We start from the raw sequence: 18,787 nt of genomic DNA, 5'->3' as shown, positions 1-18,787 counted from the left end.
GCAAACCCCAAAAAGATGAAAAACCACATGATGGGGTGTCTGGGTCCACCAGAAACCTTCAGCCAATTGTCCAATTACTTTTGGTCCCTTCAAAACGGAGGGACCACGTATAAAATGTCTTGTAATTCCTACACCATTCACCTGATTTGGATGTAAATACCCTCAAATTAAAGCTGAAAGTCTGCACTCAAAGCACATCTTGATTGTGTCATTTCAAATCCATTGTGGTTGTGTACAGAGCCAAAATTATGAAAATTGTGTCAATGTCCAAATATTTATGGACCTGACTGTATATCCACATGGGAATATTATGTAAGCAGCATCACAACCAGGACTAGTGATCTATTGTGCCAGCAGGATGGAATAACTCAATGGATCCCTCATTAGGAACAAGTTAGCGTTGTGTTAAACTTAAGTCCAGTGTGATCTCCATTCATGGTTCTCTCAGCTCTACTTTGCTTTGTAATAAATAAACAGCTGAGTGAACATAGAGATCTTGCTCCCGGTGCAGAGACCCATGATTCATGCACAGCCCCACTCCTTCTCTCTCTGTCCAGCTAAGAGCCAGGTTTCCCTCCCACTCACCAGCATCAGCTCTCTGTTCTCCTGCAGCAGGCCCCAATCTCTCTCTCTCTCTTCACATCCCTCCTTTTTATCAGAAGTCTTTTTGAGGGCACATGTCGTCTTTGGATAGATTTACACCTACATGTTTGGCACTGATTGGTGTAGATGCTCACATTATTCTAGAGCCGCTTACAGTGGAGCAGCACTGTAAATTAATAATCATATATCATTAAGACTGTCAGCAGCCGTACAGTGAGGAATATTATTAAAAAGAAAGACTCTTATAGTTATTTGATTTTAAGTTAGAATGAACACTGAGATAGTAGCCGGCCAGAACTAGTTTAAATATTCTAAACTAAGGTACATCCTGGTAGAATTGATTTCAGGGTTTCAAGGTATCATAAGCAACAGTTTCCTTAAAAACAAAGTATAGACTGATACAAAGATAATCCTTCAATCATCACTTGGTGGCGTCTGGATCTACAGAGACTCTGCCCTCTGCCTGGATTTCCTCTTCTCTTCTTATTTCTGTGTTCGGGATGTTTCTGGGCTTCAGCGTTTGGACCTTTTATTTATTTTATCGTTTATTTATATTTTATCAATTGTTTTTATGTTTCATATGTTGTACTGTTTTCTCAGTGTTTACCTCTTTCCTCAGTTTGTCTTGCTTTGTTGGGCCTCACTGCTGAGCTTTCTGTTGTATTATTGCCTTGCTTTTGCTGCTCTGACTTTCAAAGCATTTTTTTAACTCTGTTTTTAAAGGTGCTATATAACCGCACTGCTTTGACTTTATGTTATGCCTTCAAGAAATGAAAGAAAGAGGAGGAAACAGCTGAACTGAAGTATTCTAGAGGTTCCCTCTGTGTGTATGTGAGCCCCCCCCGTTCAACAGTTTCATGATGCTGACTGTGAAGCTGTCTCACACAGCGGGCGCTTGATGGAGATCACTTTTCTGTCCTCTTCTCCAGCTCTGGGGGCAGCGAGGCTGACAACTCACATCACGTTTTGGTTAAACCTCACTGGTTTAATAAGCCTCTTCGAGTGACGGATTAGAGGTTGCCATAGCAACACAACATGTCTGTTGTGAAGGGTAGTAGGATGCCCTCTCATCCAAACCCGCCTCCTCACCTAATGTTCTAGGAATAGTGCAGCAATGTTGAACACACAGGTGAAGACTAAATTACGTAAGATGTAGATGGTGTTCAGCCTCATTCCGACTGCTCTCTAATTCTTAATACGGGATAAATAGGACAGGTGGACTACAACCAACCTGATGCTAGAAAAGAACAAATGAACATGATCAGCTTGAGTGAGTCAGCGCCTTCTTTATTTTCTGTTTAATTTAAAACAGTTTGGTCAGGTTGGAGTATGAACATCGCGTCACTGCCCCAAACCAACATGCACAGGCTGTAATAACTACTGTTATTACAAAAGCCATCACATATAAAACACCTGCAACAAATCACACGGTTACACAGAGGGGAAGTGAAAAAGGCACTGGCTGCTGAACAGAATGGTACATGATTATACTGATTACTGTGACAAATGAAACGTCCCATCAATAAGTAGACATCCTGCTCTCTGTCCTACTGTTGGTCTCTCCTGCTTTTGGTCTGTCCTACTGTTGGTCTGTCCTACTGTTGATCACATCAGACAGTGGTGAAGGTGAAGCGAGTGACATGTTGGTAGTCCTCACCAGGACGCAGAAGACAGTCAGGAAATGAAGCCTGAAGACAGATAGAGACAGAGACACACACACCAAGTGTCTGTAATTGTGTGTCACAGCTACAGAGTTGTAGAACACTTTGCTAGGTTGAGTAACATTGACTGAAATCAAACAGGGTTGCAGTTACGTTAACAGATTGGGAAATTATATCGAAAAAATAATGTTATTTCAGCATAAAAACTCAAAGGTTCTCGATACAAAATTTAGAGCAAATGTATTGCCTCCACATGGCTCTCAACATGAAGATAGCTGAGCCGGCTGCTAGCAGCTAATGGTTCATCATTACAGAGACCTGACTCCATCATGACATACACTTGACGGATGGACACAGGACAAAACTGGACCATGTCATGACAGGAGGAGCTGGACTTTGTTTACATCAGAGTATATTTGACCAAACCAAGGTTCGGAATAAGGCAAGGCACCTTTTATGAAGCTATAACTAATGGTTTCAATAATGATCAATACATTATGTACAAAGGCTTTCAGTTTATACAGTAATTGAGTTGAAGCCAACAAAGCATTGGTTTCAACAACAGTTTCTATCATCATCATCTTCATCATACCTGGTTGACAGCATCAGGCCAATTCTGTGTCTCCAGACAGAAGGAGCTGTGCTTCCCGTACCTAGCCCCGCCCTTTCCTGTCATAGAGCCATCCAGGAAGTTAGCAGTGTAGAACTGGACGCCTGGTTGGCTGGTAGAGACCTCCAGGACCCGCCCACTGGCCGGGTGACACACTCTGAGATGAAGAAGATGACGTTTTGCTGTGCGTTGTGTATGACAGTGTATTGTGTGTATGACAGCGTATGACAGTGTATTGTGTGTATGACAGTGTATTGTGTGTATGACAGTGTATCGTGTGTGTATGACAGTGTATTGTGTGTGCAACAGTGTATTGTGTGTGCGACAGGGTATTGTGTGTATGACAGTGTATTGTGTGTATGACAGTGTATTGTGTGTGCGACATTGTAGTGTGTGTCAGAGTGTGCATCCGATTCAAACCTGGCAGCGTGTCTCTCTGTCCAGGTGTCCCCAGGTGAAGACAGACAGAAATTATGGTCAAACCCAGGACCCGAAACTTGCTTCAGCCGAGGGCCAATCAGAACAGGCTCCCTGAGGTCAAAGGGCATGCCATCCACTCGTCTGATCTCTCCTGCAAATAGATAAGGTTATTGATTGGTGATTGTGTAGCACTGAACAAAGGTTTAGGTGTCGAGACACTGGGGGGATGTGCCGAGCGGCAGCTGTGAGCTAACCAGAGGGGCACGCTCACATTCACTAACATGCATGCATGCTCACATGCACTAACATGCACTAAAAGGCATGCGGCCGGTAAGCTATGGGAACAATATGAGGAGAAGCTCTGATAACAACACAGACAGAGAGAGAGAGAGAGAGAGAGAGAGAGAGAGAGAGAGAGAGAGAGAGAGAGAGAGAGAGAGAGAGAGAGACTTCATTCTCTGCTCAGGTAGACATTACTCCTCTATATCTATACATATATGATAGTCAATGATGAGATATTAATGATCTGTTAAATAGTGCTCCTTTAAAAGGAAGGCATCTTGAGTCTTTAAGAAATGTGATGCAGCATGTAATTGTCCTAACAAAAAGCACAAACTGATACCGTATAATATCTTGTTTATAGACTGCAAACAAGCCAGCCAGTACAATTCCTCTTTGATTGTTTAAGCACAAGTTCTATCTCAAAATAATTCTACCAGCCTGAACGTTATCCTCACATAGAAATAATATAAAAATATTTCATTAAAAAACGCCTTGCAAGCATAGTAGAATTCCACCATTATTTAATGCTAAACTGGTTACAATAAACAGGCTGATCAAAGTCCTCACTCATCTGTTGATATCAATGATCTTTCCTACGCTGGGACAAGAGTGTGTGGACAAAGCATTAAGATGTTAATTTTTACTCATCTGCTCTCTACACTGTCTAACGTTACATAATGGTTTTGGTCCTAACTGCAAAACCTCCCCTCAGAGTCTGTGACATGCCATGAGTCTGTTTAGTCAATACGGATCTTAGCCAGCTGCAATGGTCACAATGGCAGCGGTATGCATTAAAATGGCCACTGCTCTGACCGCCTTGATACATAGATTTTTAATGTCAAAAAGTCTCTAAAGTTAAAGATTACAGGAAGCTGTGTTGTGAACTTCCTCCTGAACAGCCTCTTACACTTCCAAACAGCGGCCTCCTGCTCTCTGTGATGTTTGGCACTGGAGAGCGCCTCAGTGATAAACCATTGTTTTATCAATACTGTGTCGTCTGATAAAAACCAACATTAGTCCAGGTAACTGCTCTGCTGTGCATTTCAGCTGCATTGACATTTAAAACTAGAAAGGTGCAGATCTCCACCAGGTGTGTCTGCAACGACCACTGATCAACTGTGTGAATGAATGAACACAACCCACAACTGGCTGACTATCAAGCGTCTACCAAGCTATCTGCTAGCATGGCAGCGGCTGCAGTGTGTGTACTGATAGTTCTGTTAGCGGTTAGCGGTTAGCCAAACACACCGTCCAAACCCTAAAAGTGAGCACCCTGTGTGTCTCTGGTCTCAGAGAAGCAGCTTGGGGTCGGCGATGCACTCAGCTGTGTGATCACTGGCAGAATAAGAGAGCTAATAAAAGACATTCTGAGAAAGTGTGAGTCAGGGCAACCACGAGAGGTTCTTGAGCAGCAGCCTGAACCAGACCACCCAAAATATAATGCAGTTTACTACAGCGGTGTGAGAGAATAGCTGTGGATAGATACACTCACTAGGGTACGCACCGACACATGCACACACACGACCAATCAGATGCTTCTCCTGGCAGAGATGATGAGCGATCATAGAGAGTAGAGTAAAGGTGGCCTTGTTAACTTCCCCGTCCACACAGTGGGCAGCTTACGTCATCATTTTGACAAAGTTCTGTTTTACATAACAAACTACAATACCAAGACAGCATTTTCTGATTTGTACTGCTTCAGAGAAGCTCCATTTTTGGGTGAGTAAAAACAAAACTGTCCATTCTCTCACCTCAAACTATGCTCTAATTGAGTGCATGTATTGTTCATATTCGGCCCTTGAGGTGGATTTCCATTCTGAAACTCTGTGATTTAAATAAGCAGCCATTAGCTCTTCTGTCTCCTGGGAAACCAAAGCTAATTGCAGAGTAATGAGACTGTTTGTCTGACGGAGCATGAAGGAACACACTACCACACAAAAGCACAATAGTTCATGCTCCCACACTTCTGTGTTGACAGTGGTGAAAAACACCATAATTAAACCACACAGCGAAGACGGAGTCAACATACAGGCAGAGGAAACGAGGAGTAAACCAACAGTTATCTAGAACAACAGGACCTGACCTCTTGAAATAGAAACAGGGACAAAATAAGGCAGAGGCAGAACCAGAAAGACTGCAGCTCTTTGTGCTGTCGAGTTGAAACAAGCGCTTGCTGTTAGATGGAACTGACTGTCCACTTTGCTGTTTCAGCTTGCCGTAGCTGGTCACCAGCTGACAGCTGTATGTGTCACAAATCAAGTTCTTGCTGTAAAGCATCTATACTAGATGAAGCTGTTCTTTGGCAGGACAGCAGCTAGTAAAATTTCAGGGAAAATGTTGAATATATCTTAAAGTATGAAAGGTATGAATGAGAAAAAGGAATTGCGGGCATGTCCTGATTGAGATCAAACAAAATCAGAATCCAAATAAATATAAAAGTTTTGCAAAAGACCAAGAGTTGTGAAAGCTGGACTCTTCTCAATGTCAAAATGTAGCCCCACTCCCTGTTATTTACGTGCAAGATGATAAAGATCGTTTTTGTCCTTCCTGCCCTTTGCAGTTTATGCATTTATAAAAATGTACTACTATACACATGCAAATTCAATAAATCCTTTTGTCATTGCCGGGTTCATTCTGTTATGACAGAACTTTTACCTGTAGGAATCGATGTGTCATCCACAGGCAGGTAGGATTGAGCACTGATGGACACTTGATGGTCGTAGATATCTGCTGCACCCTACACACACACATTTTTTATTTTTTACTTTAACATAGCCTATTAGAGTTATTCAATTCTTAACTAGTACGAGGTATATTCACTCCCATTTTAGCCTCGCTGCTTTTGATGCTATTTTACATACAATTATGCATTTTAATGGTATTTTTGACTATCATTACCATATTTGTGAAAGAAGAACAGCATGACAGTTGACATGTACAGTAGGGGAAGAACTGAGCACTCTGAATACAATGGAATTCATTTTGAGTCATTTATTTGCTGCACCACTGATTCTTAAATTGGAAATAAACTCTTCCATGAAAAAATAGCAATTATAATCAGTGGAGAGAAAAAAATCTCAGCAAAAACAAAAACGCCATCAGAATACAAAATGGCCATATATGATTTCTCATCATTTAAGTAGAACTTAATATATGAAAGAATGGCAAATATATATATAATATAACGTTGCCGACTGAGTCAAGCTTCCTTTTGCAACCTTTCAATCACTGGTCCTTGCTCAACTCTTCTCACCAAAAGCCCAACGCCGAGCCTTCTCATGTGCAAAATCACTTATCAGGTCTTTGAAGTCCAGCTTTCTAGCCAACTGACTCTCAATTGACAGCATGGCAAGACTGCAAAGTCTTTCCTGAGACATTGTGGACCTCAAATAGTTTTTTATCATTTTTAGTTTACTGAACGCTCTCTCACCACCAGCAACAGTAACTGGCAGGGTGCAAAATATGCGCAAGGCGATGCACACTTCTCCAAAGATGCTTTGCAGCTGCAGCTTACAAAGTTCAAGAGGGGACAGGTTAGGGGGGAAGTTGGCTGCATATACACTGTTTAGGTGTCTTACTTGATTTTCAAAATCAGGAGTAAGATCACTAGAATACTTTGTGATCAGTGGTTGGCACACAGAAGAGATTTTGCCCTCACTAATCTGCCCAACTTTCAGAACAGCAGAAAACTCATTGACAATATGTGCAATGCCCCGGAACCTAGTGTCCAAGTCACTGATGATACTGTCCATGGCTGTATAAAACACAGTGTTCCAAAACACTGTTTCTGAACTCTCCTGAGTTGTCTCCTCTTCAGCGGTTTCATCATGGAATCTCCGCCTTTTCTTCTGGCGGCTGGACTCCTTGCTTAACTGAGGTGTAACATTAATTTCCCCAGCTATCAACTTTGCCTCAGCTAGGAGAGTGTCCCATGCATCTCTTAGAGACTGCATCTCTTCTGTCAAGTCTCTGATATTGGCTGCTTCTATGTCAAGTGATATTTTTTTTTATAATTTCATCATCATTAGGGGCCTCTCTGGGCCCCCCTCCATCATGGGCCCCTAGAATCCGTCTCCTTTACCCCCCTTTTCGGCGCCCCTGGCTGCCTTCATCTCTGAGCCTGTGATCCCTTACACCTCAGTCTTGGAAACAAAACCTGTTGACTAGATCTTGAGCAAACCTAAAACCAAAGGCAACTGCTCTTTTGCTGTCCCAGACTTTGGAACAATGTCCCCTCTCACATTAGATCTGCTGAGTCTGCTGAATGTTTAAAAAAAGATCTAAAACCAACTTCCTTTACGTTGGCATTTCTATAGAATGAAAATGTTTCTATAATCATTTTCTACAATTTTAAAGGTAGGTAAGTGGTTGCTGTATGCCTTCTGTCTCTGTAGGTGTGTTTCATTTGTAAGTATTCTTGATTATTGTTATTCATGTGTGTGCTTTGTGCTTGGCATTTCTTTTACTGATGTTAGTGTAAAGCACTTTGTCACCGTTGTTAAAAAAGTGCTTTATGAATAAAGTTGTACTTACTAACTAACTTACCTACTAGAGTTACTTCATTGTGAATAAAAATTAATCTGGAAATGTTCTAAATCAATTTCCAGGCATAAACCTTTTACTTGCATACTTTCTAACTTTATATCTTTTAATCATTTATTTCTGTCTTTACCTGTCAGTAAGGCTGCTGTTGCTGGTGATTTAGCTGTGATTCAGCCTTGCCGCATTCATGCAACAGATAAACACTGTGCACAGACCCAGAGGGGACCAGTCATTATGAAAAGCATCTGTAATTCAGCTTTATGAACTCAGGGTGCACTTGCAACTTAAAAACGTTCAGAGGGTCATTTTAATTGTCTGTTTGATATATTGCATATTCTCTAATGCCTACTAGATCGACAGAGTGAAGTCGAGCCAAAGAGGTTAGAAAACAATGTTACATCCACCAGATGAAGGTCAATGACCAAAACATCGGACTGCATCAGATCACCGGAGAGTTTGACTTTAAAAAGCCCCCATACCAACTCTGATAAGCTGGTAATAGTGTGTAAATGAATAGACTTATAATATCACTGCTTCATCAAGAGCACTATAGAGCTGACATAATGTTGTATCATTCCACTCCAAAGTGTTGTAAAGTCAAAAAGATAACATTCATTGAAGAATGATTTATTAGTCATCTCCAAAATTAAAGACATGTTTTGAAGTAACGGAATGTTCTGCTCTTACCTGTCCATTCAGGTTGAAGTAGGAGTGGTTGGTGAGGTTGATGGGGGTGGTTTTGTTAGACCGGGCTTGGTATTCAGCAGTTAGTGTTTCCCCCTGAACACACAATTCAAACTGTTACTGAACTGGTCTCTGCAAACTTGATTGACATGCAAAATCCACCAATGTCGGGGCTGAAATATGTGGGTTTTTTAAAGCTAATACGAAGAACCTTCATTTTGTGCTGATTTTGGCAAAGCCTGTGGCACCAGAGTCCCTTTAGAGAACCTCTCTTTTTACTGCAGCAGGGTCTGACAGTGTCTAAGCTCAGTCCTGGTTCTGGGTCTCCTGTGCCTCCCTTCTCTAAAGCGGGCCCAGCAATACGGCCTGGGTCTCCAGCAGCGTGGTGTCGGTGTTGGCTCCAAACGTGTAGGAGCAGCGAGGAGAAGCTCTCCTCCTGGTTGAGGAGGAGACGCTGCTGCTGGGCGTGGAGCGTTCCTCATACAGGGCTTTCTGCCAGAAATCTCCAGAGGCGTAGGCAACAGACATACTTGGTTAGGTTCAGGAAACCCACGGGTTTTGTTCAAATAAACCCTTTCTGGCATAAAGCATGTGTGCCTCGTAGGAATTCAGACTGCAGGTCAGGGGCAGCAGTGGAGCCGATATGGGTCTGTCCATGGTGGGCTGGTCGCGGCCAGAGGCCCTGCTGGATTTTGAACTGAAGGAGTTTCTGTAAATAATTTCTTCTGATGTTGCGGGCAAACCGGACCAGATGACAGGCACTAAGAATGACTCTATAGAAACAAATAATCTTCTCTCTGATGGTCTCGTTTACTGATGTAGGTCACTTTTTTTTTTTTTTTTTTTTTTTTTTTTTTTTTTTTTAACTAATGAGGCACCTGAAGGCTATTTAATTTAGACTGTTTCACAACCAGTTAAAAAATCTTCACTGTAACTCTAAGTATAAGGTCTGACAATGTTTTCTAAATTCAGTAGAACATCTGACAAAACAGTCAATATGGGATTTTACAATGTATAACACAGATGTCTTGAGGGAAATAAGAGGTCCTCCTCCTAATTTTATTCAATGTTGTTGAATTTTTTCAAAACATTTTGGTATGGTTTTCAGCATTCATGGAAAAATGTTTGGGATGCATTAGCTGCAGAGCTGTGAAGTTATGAAGCAGGTGTTCTTACCTGTAGGGTGTAGGAGACAGAGACCTGAACCTCTCCAGGATAACCCTGGTCTCCATCTGGACTGGTGAGACTCAGCTGTACTCCACCTTCCACTGCTGTAGCAAGCCAGATCGCCTGAAGGGACAACGCCATACATACAGTATAATGAAGCATGTACATGTATAGGATTATCAAGTTGAGGTAGTCATTGTTACAATAGATCAATAAGATCTGCTGTAAAATAAAACACTACTCAGTGTGATTTATTTCTGTATAAATATGAGGTCTGACAGAAAAATCAAATGGACATTTTCAACACTTGCAGTGTATTTAATGCAGTGTTTCCTTGCTGAGCTGCAGTAAAGTGATGCTAATAAAAAGAACTTTAGCTGAACTTAAGAAAGCATTTACCCACGGAGATATGGGACTGTGGATAGATTAGAATAGTATTAAAACTGGAGTGCAGTATGCTGGATTTAAGTCAAAGAAAGAAAGCAAGGGGACAAAGGTTCGGCTTTGTGAGGACAAAGACTCTGGGGGGAGCATAAATCGACAGTATGTCTGTGTAATTAATCTCACTGCCACGGGAGGGAGACAAAAGTTCTTCCCCCTGTCTTTAAAAGGACAGGAGGACAGATCACAAAGACCAAGAACAGTTTGAATGCACTGATGAGCATGTCAGTATGGTTTGAAGATAAACTGTATCTTCTCTCCTGAAAGTAACTGCACCCAGAATATTAGCAATAACTCCCCAAAGCTCATTTAATGTGTTTGTGTTGTTTTTTATGGTTGTTGATACTATTTGAAGTTTCCTCTTTAGAATATAATGTTGTGTGTATTTGTTGACAAAGTTTATTAACTTTAACAGTTTAACCTCAATCCATAACTTTGACACAAATCTTTAATCGTAGAAATCTTTCTTTCTATTATCTGTTTAATAAAGCCAGCATATAACGTAATTTGATTACAAACTCTGAAATATCAAAACTGACATCCGTCTCAAACATTCTGTTCACGTTGGTGTTTGTTTGAATGTAGCCAAAGATCGATCAATCAATGAAATCTGATTTGTATCGCACTTTTGATACCGGTCAGAGCGGTTCAAAGGGCTTCATCAAAGACTGACTAAAATTAAATAGAAAAAGTGCAGACCGTGAAAATAAAAGGAAAGACAAAAGCAATTCAGCAATTTAACAGTTTGAGACCAATACACACTAAAAAAATAAAATGATACAAAAATGTAATACAATTTAATGAAAAGCTATAACAGCAATAGTAGTGAAGCAGCTTAAAAAAAAAAATAGAGTAAAAATAGAATACAATAATAAAACTTTACTACATTTAAATGAATAAATAATGTCTTGAGATCATCCTTAATCAAAGACCTTGCTGAAAAGGTAGGAATTAAGTTTATGTTTCAAGATTTCAACACTTCCATGGACACTACTGCATGTCTGCTGTCACATCATTACCATTGATGTGCACTAAATCCTGAAGCCACAGGACAGAATCACGCACTTTACTTTGGATCAATTAAGAGCATTAGAATTTACAGTAGGCATATTGATTTTGCAAAAGACACACATATTCAAAACAAGTAAAACCACAGGAATGACTTAGCCTTCTACAGAAACTCATTCAGACACGGTGCACTCAGTCTCACCTTGTTGAAGCCCCGCAGTCCTCCATGCAGTGCATTGGGTCCATTATTGATATCAAGTCGGTACTCCTTTCCCTCCACCACAAAGCGGCCCAGTGCAATCCTATTGGCCACGCGGCCCACCACAGCTCCCAGGTACCGCTTATCTGACACGTAACCTGGCAACACAACACACCACATTCTTCTGCACCCTCGCCAGAGTAATGCCTGGCGCCTTTTCTCCTCACTTACACTCTCTTTCTGAGCTCTTTCCGGAAACATCTCCCACTATTGTTTTATATTAGTTCTGTAAGCAAAATTATTTTTACTGACATTTAAAGCTACAAAACAAACACTGTCGCTCCTACATGGCATAATGCTGCAGTGCAGAACACGCCAATGTCACACTCTTTAATAAGTTTCAGGGGTGAAAAGAGGCCGGTATGGTCCGGTACTCCTATCACTAAAAGATTCACTGACGCTGGTTTTCTTATAATAATTTCTTCTAAATTGTTCTAGTGTCGGTTTGTTTGTTTTCAGTACAGATCTGCAGGTTTTTAACAGTCCTTGATGCCTCTCTAAAACGTAACACGTAAAATTCTGCTGCAGCTGACTGACTGATATTGAGTGCTGTGTGTTTGTTGCAAAAATCCCCAAAGTAGAATGACAAATAAGTCATAATGTTTCATGATGTTCAGTTTTATTCCATCAACATGGACAGCAGGTCAGACAGATGCGACTTCTGTAACTCTGATGGCATAATGTACAGTGTGCGTGTGTATTTTAACTTCCTAACACACAGTGCTTGTAAACTGTTCTCGATGAATTTAGTTGTACTTTTCTTCTGATTTAAATCTTAACAAATTGTTATCATGCCCTGCGACAGACTGGCCACCTGTCCAGGGTGTACCCTGCCTTCGCCCATTGACAGCTGAGATCGGCTCCAGCACCCCTGCGACCCTTAACTGGATAAGCAGGTTACGGAAAATGAATGAATGAATGAAATTGTTATCATTTTGATTTTTTTTTTAACAAATGAAGCTTAGCAGAAGTTCAGTCAGGAAGACTATCTTTACACTCATAATCTCAGTCACTCTCTCCATGTGACTACTCTATCAGCTGATTGTGGGTTTCACTTTAAGTTAACCAACCAGAGTCTGCCACGGTTTCCTTAAGCCAATCACATCGTTGCTGTCAAACTTTAAAAATGTTCCCCTTTCTGCTTCTGTCAGTTATTAATTTCTTATGTGTTACAAATTATTGTTAAATATTATTGAAGTCTTTCCTGTTTTATTATTCTGTGGCACTTACTACTGAAACTACTGAAAGAATAAACTACTGTAAGAAACAACCGTCAAAGTAAGACATAACCTTGTTTTTTGTCAACTGTCAATGTCAACTTAAGAAAAAAAAAAGATTACCAAAAGATCAAACCATTTCAGGAAAGTAAGTTAATTTGCTTATTGTTTAAAACAAAAAAAGACAGAGCACACGAGGAAACCTGTGTCTGCTGCATCTGTGTCTGTCTCCTTCAAAATGACTGACAGAGCATTCTTACCCCCGGATAGTGTGACAGCAAACATTTGATCTGTTTTATCTGTTAAATATATTAAAACATCAGCTGAGTCTGGGAGGAGAACAACAGGAAGCAGTGAAGGGTTGGCTACTAGTACCGACAAGAACTTCAACAAAGCAATAGGCCTACCTTAATTCTGTGATTTGATTGTGATCATCAAAGCAAAATAAACGCAAATATGAGAAAGAACCTGGGGGATGAACAAAACTGGTAGCTAGCTACCTCCTTCTCATAATATATTATACATATGTCATCTTACAAACACCATTAAAGTCACATGAAGGAGGATCATTTTAATACACTGTTGACTTTATTTTTCCTACGATCAGAGAGTGGTCCCTCTAATGTTTGAATGTGTGGGTAGCCCAGCAGACTCTGTTTAGAATGTCTGACCAGAGAAATACGAGTGCTTCAACAAACATCATTTACAGTTATTATCTCATTGGGAAATCTCATTCCAGTCTGTATTCGGAGGAAGATAAATAGTTTCCCTCCTACCTTCCAGGTCATCATAGCCCAGGACTACATCTTCCATCTGTCCGTCCCTCCTTCTGCTGCACACAGACCTGATGATGGCGCCCAGGGTGAGGACCTCCACGCGCACCCTGGAGGACTGGAGGACCCACAGGTCCACCCGGCCCAGGCCGGCCACCTCTCCCCACTGCTGATGGCTCACCTGAGTCATCCTGGACCCTACAACAACAACAACCACGATATCACCTTCACATCACTTTTCCTCAAATCTCATCTTTCAGCTAAAATTATATCTGGACTTTTCTGATCATGCAGTTGTGATCAAGTGACTGTCACAAATAATTCATTGATTTAAGCAATAGTTACATGTCTAAGGATTTAAAAAAGAAGAGCAATTCCCTTTTAAGTGCTTTAGAAACAGCAGGTCTTCAAAATCCTCATTTGAGTAAATATTTTGCAGCCAAATCAAATAGTTTCCAGGATATTCAACCTTTATTTCCTTATCGTACATGTAATACTTAACTTGTTTCGTTACAGTAATGCGTGTATAAAGACAATAAAGCAGACCATGAATATGGATATGAGTTTACAGATAATAACAATCCCTCCTCGTCATTGTGGAGGTTGGTTTATGGTTTTTAGTCAGTTACTCTCTGAGTTACACTCCTTTAGATTTTTCACTGGTAAAAGAACTGCGCAGACTTTATAAACGCTCCTGTAATGCTCGGAGCTCGAGCGCCGCCTGCAGAGTCTTGCGCTCCGGCGGCAAGCGCAAGCATAACCCAAGCTTTCCTATTATCGGGATCATTTCAGGCTACCGTTTAGTTCAGTGACTCTGCGGAGGCTTTCACGCTATGAACGCGCGTGTGTGTGTCTGTGCATGTACAGTATATTTACAGGCCTATACACTAACAATATTTTAAAGCATCCAAATGTCTCCTTAAAGCCTTTAACAGGAAACAGTTACACCAACACACCAGACTTTGTGAAGAACAGCGGTATGTGAGCTGTTTGTTATATGACAAACGGTTTTCAGCTAAAGTTCCACCTGTCGCTCACCTCCAGACAGTTTAGTAGACGGAGTCACGTGAGCATGGATGGACAACAGGAACGATATACGTCCGGCTTTCTTCTTCTTTCTGTTATTGGCAAACCAACGTGAAAGCTGAATACCGCCCACTACTGTCCCGGATGTGAAGAATCACAGCTCTGTTTAGTGGAGTCTTCTTCTGCTACTGAAATGGAGTGTGGAGCAGTAGATTGACAGGAAACAACAAACAAAAATAAAATGTCCTATATTATTCTGTTGCTCTTAGGTAATTATTTAGGATTTTCTGTACTTTTTTAAATACCTTTCCAAACAGATTCCCCAATGTAATATTATGTTTCCCATTGATCAGTTCTAATGTTAATTCCCTTCTTTCTTCCTCATACCTATGTCAATCTAGTAGTACATGTATGACAGTTTCTGGTTTATGAAAGTGTGCTAATTGTCCAGTTGGGTGCTTGCCTATTATTATTATAGAGTGTTTGGTTTATGACAGGTAATGACCTTCTCCTTTCTTGGACTCCCGTTCCATATTCCAGCAACACCTACATGTTTTTGAATACTGTACAGATGTCTCCCTGTGCCACTAAAGAGTTCAGTAGAGTCTGATTGATTGCACTGCTTTGATTGGCCCGTGGGGTACACCAATTAACTCCCACCCTTTTCTTCTTCTCTACTTAGAAAGTAGAGAAGAAGAAAAGGGTGGGAGTTAATAGTTCTTTCTAAGTAGAGAAGAACTTCTCCCAGTAGATCGCACAAACGATTACATGACATTCATTCACATGCATTATTAATTCAACTGTTCAATATTAATATTTCCTATGTGCAATAATTTGTTTTCACCTGTTCAGTTATATTTAGCTTTTTTACTGTTTAACTATTTAATAAAGGCCTATCTTGCTTTTATTTGTAAACTGATGCTTCTTCTTCTACAGCTCTGTCCCCTTTGACTGCTTATGTCTTGTCAAATGTGGACACCCTGTGGTAAAAATATAACTTAAATAAACCAAGGTTTGGATTGAAATAAAAAGGATAAAGAATGAAAGTCAATAATGTGCATTAATGGGACCTGAATTAATACAGACGGAGAGGAAGAGGAGAGAGATCTGTGTGTAGTGTTGGTTAGATAAGGTCTTCATCATTAATGTGTGGATTAGTGGTTGTTTTATTTTAAGGGAGCCTAGTCAATCATGATCAGCTGTGACAAATAATCATAAATAATCATCCATGGGTCACTCTCACCCATTCATAAATGTCCATATATTGATGAGAATAAAACATATTTCATATTCCATTATTTCATTAAAAATAGACCAATAGACACCTTTTTCGGGGAAGACATTGCGTAACTTTATTATTTTCTCTCTAGAACAAACCTCAGAAAGTTTCAAAAATGCCCTCCCTGAAAAATATACAGATTTGTTCACAATTTAAAGTGATATCTAGTTATGTAGACTGAATATGTCAATACAGATGTTACATAAAACATTTTAGCAGAACTGTTGCCTCATTTCCATTGCCACATTATTCACTTTATGTTGTGCAGAGCACAGATGCTCATCATTTCATTTGGTTACTCAACTATAAATGCAAACTGAATTGCTTAGAGCACTGTTACACTGTACACTTATGTAGACTGTATATACAAATGTTTAATGGCTGCATTTCAATAATGTTGTGTATGTGGCTTCTTCACATTGTGCTTCTATTTTCTTTCTTTAGAGAGGTGTTAGCCATGGATATTACTGCTATGCTGGAGCTGCATGGTCGGGCAATTTAATAACTGGTCAATTGTGTAGACTGCAGCAAAATAATTACAGCAAGATGAGTTAAAAGTTTCTAAAAAAACCTTAACTATCCAAAGCCAATGCCTAACCTTAACCATTCTAGGCCAACACCTAACCTCAACCATTGTAGGTCAGTGCCTAACCTCACCCATTGTAGGTCAGTGCCTGAAATTCAAATCATGATGTTTCACTACTAACCTAAGACCATGCAGATGTATTGCTTGTTATTGTGGCTCCATTAATAGTTCTGTTTGAATTTATTCAGAGTGACAGTGGTGATTTGGCTCCTGGACAATGTGGTTTAAAGTGCTTTGATGGTGGTTGAGCTGTCTATGTAGTAGATTCTGGTGATGAAAGTATTTCAGCATGTTAAAAATACCTCTATCTTAAAGTCAATCCTTTGTGTTGGTCATGTGATGACAACAGAGCCATCTCCATGACAACAGATACAAAGAGAGAGAGAGACTCAGAACTTCATGTGATGTACTTGCAGCTGAGCTTGTACTAAAAGAATAGACTTTAGCATTGAAAGTTTAGTAGCAAAATCCAGTGATTACCAAATGGTAAACATAGGCTTGCATCCCATCCCATCAGATGAAATCTTTTTCCCAAATATTTTGGGGATATAATTTCTACCAGTAGAGCCCAAAAAAAGTGATGTCAGTCCATCGGTCCATCCAACCAACCACTTGTGTCCAGAGCAAGATACCACAACAACTACAGGACAGATTACAGTGACATATGGTTTTCACATTTTGATGTAAAAACAATATTTTGGTTTCCTCCTTGAACTTTCCTTTTAATGCCATTGTCAAACAGAAAAAAATGTCAATGTCATAATTTTCCTTTGATCAACTTTTTGTTTGACAAGTTATTTTGATAACTTCAAACTGGATTTTCAATAAGAATTTCTTTGGATATTCAAAAGCCTCTGAAGAAGAAGTTTTGCAGAACCCCTGACTTTTTCCCTGTAATGACCAGCTAACAGCCTTTACACACAGGGGGGATCAGCATATTAAGTTTGTCATGAGTACCTTCGGACAGAGTAAAAATATTACTAGCCAAAAAAATGCCGTAATTCTTTTCTGTAACGAGGCAGCTGTGTCAGCGCTAAAGAGAGGTCTGGCTCCTCACATTATCATTCTGGCATAGGGGATAAAACGCTCTGGCTTGTTTACACTTCTTTATACCAATCAAAAATCTTTTTTGAACATGTTTAGTGAATGGTATGCCGGTATGAAGAGTTTTGATATGAAATATTTGCATATTGTCATGTCGGTTATTCATCACTTCCCCACTGTGTAAAGGCATTAACACTACATTTATTGTTCATTTATATAGAAGAAATGTCAAAATCTTTATAGACAAGTTACCATGAATGTACCAAGTACATTCATGCTGCCCAGATACAAACCCTTTCCATTTTGGCCCCTGTGAACTTTCCTCTAACTCTACCCTTAGTCCAAAATATCAACTTTGCACATAGGATGCCTCATAATCTATCTGGTAGATATTAATGGAAAATGTTGAGCACATTCATGCTCCTGAATGTATGAACCCCTTAGGTTTAAGACTTGCTTGTCCTTAATTAGTAATTATTGACGCACAACATTATTATTAGAAGCCATTGCAATATTTAGCAGTATCTGTGTAGTAAGATTATTTGAATTAAAGTTTGCCTTTGAATATACCTGGTCTCACTCCTAACGCGTCAAATACCAACGGTTGGTCAGGAGTCTGATATCGACCCACAAGGCACCCTTTAATTACTGTGTGAGGCAAACCGGGCCTTCAACTGACTCCAATTTAAACCCGATCCGCGTCATTATCAGAGGGTCAGAACAACTGATGTATTATAAAGGGAAGGATGGTCCATACGATGCAGGCAGGAGGTGAGTGGGTCAAACAAACAGGACTTTTGTCCAGGAGACAGCTGTTTGTGTCCCTTGCCTAGCTAAACGTTAATGTGGATATTTTGTCATGCGGTGTAAATCATGTGAGTCATTAGTGTTGTTAGTCACATGACTGGTTAGTAACTCGCTAGTCTCTGCCAGTGTATGAATATGGGTAAATGGGTGTTACATGTAGTGTAGAAGCGCTTTGAGTGGTCGGAAGACTAAAAAGGTGCTATACATTTGCAAGTCCATTAACCATTTAGTCACTTAGTAGTGATGTGTTGTTATTTAGTTAACTAAGGGGTTTTGTTGCCTAAACTGAACTTCCTGTGAAGGCAGAAGTTTATTTTGAAAGGACAAGATACATATATATATATAAATATAAGGACTTGAACCTGACACGCCGTCCCT

General features: G+C 40.2%; 1 protein-coding gene across 2 annotated transcripts; it reads right to left on the bottom strand.

Moving 5' to 3' along the window:
- Window positions 1–1,871: 1,871 nt before the first annotated feature.
- galm (galactose mutarotase) lies at window positions 1,872–14,807 on the bottom strand. Of its 2 annotated transcripts, none has more exons than XM_054600107.1 (9): window positions 14,706–14,807; window positions 13,671–13,865; window positions 11,621–11,775; window positions 9,979–10,092; window positions 8,806–8,898; window positions 6,232–6,313; window positions 3,295–3,445; window positions 2,857–3,031; window positions 1,872–2,291 (listed from the first exon to the last, which is right to left on the bottom strand). In XM_054600107.1, exons 2-9 carry the CDS (start codon window positions 13,855–13,857, stop codon window positions 2,214–2,216), a joined length of 1,035 nt encoding a protein of 344 aa, XP_054456082.1. In that variant the 5' UTR covers window positions 13,858–13,865; window positions 14,706–14,807; the 3' UTR covers window positions 1,872–2,213. The 2 variants fall into 2 exon arrangements, with proteins under 2 accessions (XP_054456082.1, XP_054456083.1); XM_054600108.1 differs by having other exon boundaries at window positions 1,878–2,291; window positions 14,624–14,713.
- Between the last annotated feature and the right edge of the window lie 3,980 nt (window positions 14,808–18,787).

Source organism: Anoplopoma fimbria, chromosome 6 (assembly GCF_027596085.1).
Source record: "Anoplopoma fimbria isolate UVic2021 breed Golden Eagle Sablefish chromosome 6, Afim_UVic_2022, whole genome shotgun sequence".
Lineage (NCBI taxonomy): Eukaryota > Metazoa > Chordata > Actinopteri > Perciformes > Anoplopomatidae > Anoplopoma > Anoplopoma fimbria.
Note: the sequence above shows the minus strand (reverse complement) of the source record. Positions and strands in the feature narration are given on the sequence as shown.